The 8,102-nt window shown below is 34.7% G+C and overlaps 1 protein-coding gene across 4 annotated transcripts; it reads left to right on the top strand.

Annotated features, from left to right (window-relative positions):
* The first annotated feature begins 693 nt into the window (after window positions 1-693).
* Window positions 694-7,718, top strand: LOC107957106 (two-component response regulator-like PRR37). Of its 4 annotated transcripts, none has more exons than XM_041112661.1 (9): window positions 694-954; window positions 1,836-1,876; window positions 3,928-4,089; window positions 4,203-4,336; window positions 4,595-4,753; window positions 5,493-5,643; window positions 5,740-6,181; window positions 6,256-7,030; window positions 7,279-7,718. In XM_041112661.1, exons 1-9 carry the CDS (start codon window positions 917-919, stop codon window positions 7,381-7,383), a joined length of 2,007 nt encoding a protein of 668 aa, XP_040968595.1. In that variant the 5' UTR covers window positions 694-916; the 3' UTR covers window positions 7,384-7,718. The 4 variants fall into 4 exon arrangements, with proteins under 4 accessions (XP_040968595.1, XP_040968594.1, XP_040968593.1 ...); XM_041112660.1 differs by having other exon boundaries at window positions 5,731-6,181; XM_041112659.1 differs by lacking the exons at window positions 694-954; window positions 1,836-1,876 and adding an exon at window positions 2,736-3,195.
* Window positions 7,719-8,102: the final 384 nt, after the last annotated feature.

Here is an 8,102-nt window from a genome sequence, read left to right as displayed (position 1 = left end):
AATATATTAATATTAATATAATTGATTTTAAAATAGTTAAATATTTTTAAAAGTATTTTGTAATTACATGTCTTTTCAATTTATTAATAATTTGTTAAAGAAATTCATTAAAAATTTTAAAAAAACTAATATTATAAATTTAATATATATAAATACAAACTAGTTATATAAATATAAAGATTATAAATAATTTTGTATATATTAAATGTTTAATATTTTTATATCATTTAATCCAAGGTGCCAGTGAAGATATGTATTCGCTGATTGGCAAAACCCTAGAACTGACAGGTAAAATCCAAAATATTTAAGGGTATTCTCGTCATATGGATTGTAAAGATGTCGTCATTAGTTTCAATAACCCGGCCAATGGCCTAATGAGCTATGCATACAGTGGTCACTTGGAAAACGACGTCGTCCAACTTTTACCGTCTCCTCAAATTCCCCAAGCATCATTAACTCATCGCACAACGTGCCACGTGTCCCTTTACACGATTCAGTGAATCGCCGAAGATCCACCACAAAACTACTGACAGCCAAGCTTTAAATCTCGGTTCCACGTCATCAGATTTAGTCCCACGTGGTTTGCTGACATGCCGTTACTTCGAGCCGTTACTTAAGCCACGTGATCTCCACGTCATCAATATAATATCTTTTTTTATTTTATGTATCTTCATCGTTTTTTTTTTACTCTTACAATCATTGGCCTTCGCCGTTTCTCAACCAGTCAAGCCATATTTTTTTTCCCTCAAAATCTTCTTTTGAAATTTAGAATTTTTTCTTTTTATTATTTATTAAATAAAACCCCTAGTTTTTTAATGTGCTTTGAGTAACTAGAAGCGAGATTTGGAGTGTTTTTTTTCCTCTGAAATTTTCATTGTTTTTAGCTTTTGAAAATTTCGACCGTTAAGAGAATGGGATGAGGAATGAGGATCGATCTGAAACGAGTTACGAAAGGTAAACAATTGCAGCATTTTTTTAAAAAAATTCAAATATATTTTTTGTTAACAATTTTCTCGGTTTCTGGGGTTTCTTTTGCTATTGGAAGACTAACTTTTTTTTTTAATTTCCTTTTTCAATTTTCCTGAAACTGGGTTTGAAATTACAGATGTTAGTTTCATTTGTAATTGTTTATTAAATCTGTATTTTTTCTTTCATTTGATTATAATTTTTTTTATGTTGTTCAAAATTCAATCTTTTAGTTTTTTTTCTTTTTCCAGTGGAAAATAAGAATAGCTTCTTTTTTTCTTTCTTTAACCCTGCCCCCGGGAGAACAAAGAGCAAAAAGAGAAGGCATTGGAGCATTTATTTGAATAAAGAGTTATTCAATTCATCAAAGTTATTTGAATCGACTTGCTTTTGAATGTTTCAGCTAGTTTTCTTCTTTATTTCTTCATTGCAACCATATTTTTTTTTCATTTTTATTCGATATTTTTTTCGTTCTTGTCATCATAGAAAATTGGTGCTGTTTTCAACTATACTGACGTAAAAATTGAGAATTATGGTCAGTACGATTCTTGGACTGTAAGAAATTTGGGGAAAAAAAATCTGGAAATCGAAATTTCAAGTTTTTTTCTTTTGGTTGTTTAATTCAGTTTTTGCAGTCTGTTTTAATTTGAATACTTTGAATTAACCATATTGAGGATTTAAATTTCGATTTCATTTTCTTTTTGTGCATATAATTTCAATTTATAAACGTTTCTAGTTTCTTTATATTTCTTTTACTTCGTTAAACATTACGAAAAAACGATTATTTTATGAGAAGTGCATTCTATTGCTACATTATTATTATTATTATTTGAATTTTTATGTTGCTTTTTTTTTATATATATTTGCAGAAGAACAAAAAAACTGAAGTTTCTTGAATCACAAGCTGAATGTAAGTATTTGATATTTCAATTTTCTTGACATTTCTACCTAATTGTCTGAAACTGAAAAATATGAATTTGTATGCCGTGGAAATGGAGCAGTACAACCTAACTTAAAGGATTCTTTCCTATGATACTCCGACTCTTTATTTTTCTTGAGTACTTGTCTTTGTTGTGATACATATTTGGACATAGGTGTCACCTTTCAAAGATCATCCAAACCTTAAACCCATGCTTTATTGTTGAGTTGAATGGATTTGAATTTATTGGGTTTATATGGATTTGAATTTATTGGGTTTAGTAGTAAGATGAGAGCAAGTGTTATATGATAGTTTACATGGCTGTTATATGTGGCTGAGATCTAATGCCAAATCTTTTATTTGTTAAATTCCGTGTGGTTTCGTGAAGGTTTATGTTTTTAGAAGTTTGTATTTGAAGACAATGGGATGTGCAAGCTCGTTCTCAGAATAGAGGAACCAACTCAATCCGGCTCCTTCCTCGTTATCGGTCTTTTGAATCCGGTTGATGGGGATAGTTCAAGTGAATAATAATGGAAATAGCAATATAATCTGTTTACCAAAAAAGAAAAGAAGAAGAAGAAGAAGAAGAAGAAGAAGAAGAAGAAGAAGAAAAAGAAAAAGAAATAGCAGTATAACCTAGCTTAGGCTTCTTTCCTGTTGAATGCAAGAGTTAACTGTTTTCGAGAGCTCGTATTTATATGTGTGTGCTTTACTGTTAAGTTAAATGGGTCTGAGTTTTATGGGGTGTAGGCATATTTGTTAGTAAGATGAGAATAAGTGTTACATGCAAGTTCATATATGATTGTTATATGTGGGTGACATCTAACACTAAATCTTTAATATGTTCTAGTCTGTAGGGACTGGTGAAGGTTTGTGTTTGTATACGTTTGTATATTGAAGACAACGGGATGTGCACGCTTGTTTTTGGAATAGGAGAACCAACTCAATCCAGCGCCTTCCTCCTTGTCAGTCTTTTTGAATCTGGTTGATGGGGATGGTTCAAATGAATAATAACGGTCCCGTGGCTGGTGGATGGGTTGAACTGAATACACATATCTGTGATGAGAACACGAACATAAGGGATGGAGTCACGGGTGAGGGGCAGGGCCTCTCTGACGAAGATGAGTCACGTATTAATGAGGATGTGGAAAACAGAAATAATGGGAAGAAAGCGGTGGTTCAGCTTCGTGGTCCTTTAGTTTGCTGGGAGAGGTTTTTACCACTAAGGTCTCTGAAGGTTCTATTGGTTGAAAACGATGACTCAACTCGACATGTTGTTTGCGCATTGCTGCGAAATTGTGGCTATGAAGGCTAGTGAATTTTTTCAATATAGAATTTCTCGTTTTGCTATATGATATTATAGTGTCTTATACTGTGAAAATTGGACTATTGACATAAGTTACCTGAAGATTAGTGTTCAGCGGCTTACTTAATTGTTGTTATTGCATAAGGGCAACTTATGGTGGATTGGATTCTTTATTCTTGAGTACAATATTTTGTATTAACAGTTTCTTTTAACTTGACAGCTTATTTTCTTCTTGGTTTTGCTCTTTTACTTTGACTGGTGTTATATATAGGAAAGAAAATATTCAGTTATTCAGTCACTCCTAATTTATTCATACTGACTTGTTTGTCTGATTATAGCCTAATTATAGTATTTTTCCAACATTAAGGTCGTATGATGCTATGTTGCTTTGAATCTTCATTTTTCTTACATATTTTCGGGCGAGAGTATTGGATATGACCCTCAAAGGACCTTCCAAATACATGAAAAACCTTTGGATAAAAAATTGAAAATACTTTGGCCAAATACATGCTTATAATCAACAAACAGCCAAGTTTGAGCAACATAGATATGGTATATCTCAGAGGATTTTGATTGTTCTTAATTATATTGCATTTATTTCCAGCATAAATAGCCCTCTTGGTTGATATTTATATGATTGTTATATATATATATACATTCACCTTGTATACACCATTTATGCAAGTCTTTTTTCCTGTTTTTCTTCCTATTAAGGTTTTTTTCTCAATCTTGGCAGTTACTGCTGTGTCAAATGGTTTGCTAGCTTGGAAGATCTTGGAAGATCTAACCAATCATATTGATCTTGTTTTAAGTGAGGTAGTAATGCCTTGTTTGTCAGGCATTGGCCTTTTATGCAAGATAATGAACCACAAAACTCGCAAGAATATTCCAGTGATTAGTGAGTTTATTTCCTTAATTGTTTCTCTGGTTTTTAAAACAATGCAATTTTATACCTATTTTTCTTAGCAATTGATACTTTTAACTGCTACACCTGGTGAGTTTTGTGTGCAGTGATGTCTTCTCATGATTCTATGAACATAGTCTTCAAGTGTTTGTCCAAGGGTGCAGTCGACTTTTTAGTTAAGCCCATTCGAAAGAATGAGCTTAAAAATCTTTGGCAGCATGTTTGGCGGAAATGCCACAGCGTGAGTTACTATAGTTAACTCATTTTATGTATGAAACTATATGAACAATTTCAGCTCTGTCCTTTATATTCCTTTTTCTCCGTCGTTTATAGAGCTGCTCGAGTGAAAGCAAGTTGCTCCTATGGCGAGTTTCCTAATTGAAATATTGAAATATTTATACAAAATGTTTGCTTTTACGATTTTGTTGTTTTTACCAGTTTCTTGACATGAGACAGCAGAAAAATGCAAAATATTTTTTCATCTGTTATCTTTCAACAGTCTAGTTGTAGCGGAAGTGGGAGTGGCATACAGACTCAAAAATCCACAAAATCAAAGAGTGGTGGTTCAGACAACAATACTGGAAATAATAAGGAGGATGACATCGGAAGTGTGGGATTGAATGCGCAGGAAAGAAGTGACAATGGAAGTGGCACTCAGGTGAAGTTATATACTTCATTACTTATTCTTGTTGTTTTTATTGGTCATAGATTGAAACTATACTTGCTTCGACCACGCTTTCAACTATTTTTGTTCGGTTTTCAATTTCTTTTATGCTTTGACATTGTTTATGGTATCATGCGGTTCCTCTGAGTACTGTAATGGGCAGCATGATATGATATTTTACGCATTAAAACGATTATGATTACATTCCAAAATTAATTGTCAAATATAAGATTGTTTTGAATTTACCGATAGGTTTTATAACAATCATGTAGTGTTTTCTCAGCTTTATATATAAGCTTTTGTTTCTTTTGACCACACTCCATCTTGTTGCTTTTTTTATGAATCAGGACAATTTCAGTTGTAAAATTAGCCTTCAAAACCTAATAACACTGAACTTATAAATACAATCAGTATCTTAATTTTTCTTATTTCAGTTTCCACTAAGTCATCATTCAAATCTGCTGAGCAATTTCACATTCCTTGTTAGAGTATAATATTGCATTTTATGCTTTTAGACATGCACTTTGATACACATGCATAGGTAGCCAAATTGTTTCAGATACGAGTCTTTGAACTTGTGCATGCATCTGTCCTTTGAGTTCATCCTAAGGTTTCAATTTATTATGATGAAAGATTGATGACATGTTCACTGGTGCAATATATTTATGGCTGAAAACCTTAAATACACTGTTAATTTGGAATTTCGGGATGCCGTTAAATTGTTTCTTTGCAGAGCTCGTGGACAAAGAGGGCGATAGAGGTTGACAGCTCCCAGCCAATATCAGCACGAGACCAGGTCATGCATTCAAGGTCTGAAGTGCTTGGTAATAGCTGGGTTCCTGTAACAATCACGAGGGAGTGTGACAGTCGGGATGATGAACTTGGTATGTGCGGAACTGTTAATGGACTTCCACTATTTATACTGTTGTTTTCTTTTTCTTTGATTAAATTGTGATGCATCACAATGCCAGACAATGCAGTTAAGGGAAAAGATTTAGAGATAGGAGTTCCTAAAATTACAGCTTTGCAGCTTGAAAACCCAAGTGAAAAGGTCAATACCAACGCAGCAGGTGGTAATCAAGAAAAATTATCTGAACTCAACCCTAGTAAAGATGATGAGAAACTAGAAAAGGCACAATTGGAGCTTACTGGTGAGAAACCCGGTGTTGATTTGGTAAATCGAGCTGCTGATGTGATAGGTGTCATCTCCAAGAACACCGATGCACAGATAGAAAGTGCAGTCTTTGACGTCCCAGATGGTCTACCCAAGGTCTCCGATACAAAAGGTAAGGTCATCTACAAAACAAAGGAAATGCCTTCCCTCGTGCTAAGTTTAAAGAGACTGATAGATGTTGGAGATAGTGGAACAAGTGCCCATGAGCGAAATGTGTTGAGACATTCGGACCTTTCAGCCTTCTCAAGGTATTTGGAAACTGTAGCTTCTAATGCTTAAATATCCCAATTTCACAGTCCAAGTAATTTCCATTTTCATGCAGATATAATTCTGGTTCAACTGCTAATCAGGCTCCAATAGGAAATGTTGGTAGTTGTTCTCCTCTTGATAATAGCTTGGAGGCTACTAATACGGATTCTATGAAGAATTTCCACTCGAACTCGAATAACATGCCTCCAAATCAACAGTCCAATGGAAGTAGTAACAATAATGACATGGGTTCAACCACTAACAATGCCTTTAGCAAATCAGCAGTTCTCAATGACAAGCCAGCATCTAAAACTTCGAGTCCCTCTTCAGCTTTCCAACCTGTCCAGAAGGGCCATGCTACTGCAATGCAATCTCCGGCAGAAGATAAGGCTGATGCTACAATCGGCAAGAAGATTTTAGCTAAAGCAAAGGGCACGGACCAACAGGTGCAAGTGCAGCATCACCATCACCACTATTACCACTACCACCATCATGTCCATAAGATGCCCCAAAATCAGAAATTAGATAACCAGGATGATCTTTGCCAGTGTGGGTCATCGAATATGTCAAGTGCACCACATGTTGAAGCCAATGCTGGCAACCATAGTTCAAATGGAAGTGCACCGGAAAGTAACCATGGAAGCAATGGACAGAATGGGAACATCACTGCATTAAATAGTAGGGGACTAAATCTCGAAAGTGAGAATGGGCTTCTGGGGAAAGGCGGAACTGTTGGTGGAATTGGATTTGGAGGCAGTAATGGGGCTGATCAAAACCGTTTTTCTCAAAGAGAAGCCGCTTTGAACAAATTCCGCCAGAAAAGGAAAGAAAGATGCTTTGAGAAGAAGGTAAATTTATTCCGTGGTTCAGAATTTTATGAAAATTGATTAAACCTTCTGAGTGAACCTAAATATTTGTTGGACGTACGATATATTGGACTTATGGAAAACTCAATTTTCCCTAATAGTGTGCAGCTCTACTGGTATCTTATGGGGCTATCACCGAGCACGGTTACCTCATCTGAGTTGATTTAGAAGTTCTAAATGTTTAATAGATGTTTTTCCATTCTGATTCTTATTGGCATTTGAAATTTTAGGTTCGATATCAGAGTAGAAAGAAGCTGGCTGAGCAGAGACCACGGATTCGAGGACAGTTTGTACGACAAGTCCCAGAAAACAAAAACAAGGATACCAATTGCTAACATCAACACTCTTCCCTTAGACCGCGCAAATTTTTGCCTACCAAATTACGAGGAGGGAGCACTGGTTCGGATTCCACGTGCAGATTATGCTAGTAATAAAAATTTACGAACCATTAATCAAAGACTGAATTCCTTATGAGTAATTTGAAATGTACTTTAGTAATCCGACTTACATGGCTTCGGCCGGAACTATTACTACTATCTTGCAGGAGAAGGTAACAACCCTTGCAAGGGTTGCCCCAATATATAGTATTATCATTTCAGTATTATTGTTTGCTGTTGTTTGTTAAAAGGCTTGCATGAATGACAATGGTACTCAATGTCATTTGGGTTTCTTTTAGGGTGTTTTTTTTCTAGGATTTGGATATTTGCAAATATTTGATTTTTTTCAGATATTTTTTATCCACTAAGGACACCCGTAATTTAAAGTGATTCATTTCATTCGAAAATTTTAAAGTGTTATTTTAAAATTTGATCTAAATCGAAAAAGTTTCTTTGATTTTGCCCTTATCAAGTTGAGGAAATATAAAACTTGTCAGATTTGAATTTTTTTTACCATCCCTAATCCCTACTCTCTAAGGATCTTATCAAGTGGCATTCCTCTATTTTCTCACTTTGTCAGAAAAACACAATGATTAGGAACCCACATAATATCAAGGAAATTTTTAAGAAGACTAGCATCTTTCTCCACATTTCTTATCACCAACTTCCTAGAGTAG

The sequence above is a fragment of the Gossypium hirsutum genome, chromosome A05, assembly GCF_007990345.1.
Source record: "Gossypium hirsutum isolate 1008001.06 chromosome A05, Gossypium_hirsutum_v2.1, whole genome shotgun sequence".
Lineage (NCBI taxonomy): Eukaryota > Viridiplantae > Streptophyta > Magnoliopsida > Malvales > Malvaceae > Gossypium > Gossypium hirsutum.
The sequence above is the reverse complement of the archived record's forward strand: the minus strand, read 5'-3'. Positions and strand labels throughout refer to the sequence as shown.

Excerpts from the sequence above, each read along its gene's own strand:
- LOC107957106 (XM_041112658.1), top strand. The coding sequence starts at position 2,874 with ATGGGGATGGTTCAAATGAATAATAACGGTCCCGTGGCTGGTGGATGG. Across the intron at positions 3,196-3,927 it reads GCGAAATTGTGGCTATGAAG|TTACTGCTGTGTCAAATGGT; the intron begins GCTAGTGAATTT and ends CAATCTTGGCAG. Across the intron at positions 6,182-6,255 it reads GACCTTTCAGCCTTCTCAAG|ATATAATTCTGGTTCAACTG; the intron begins GTATTTGGAAAC and ends ATTTTCATGCAG.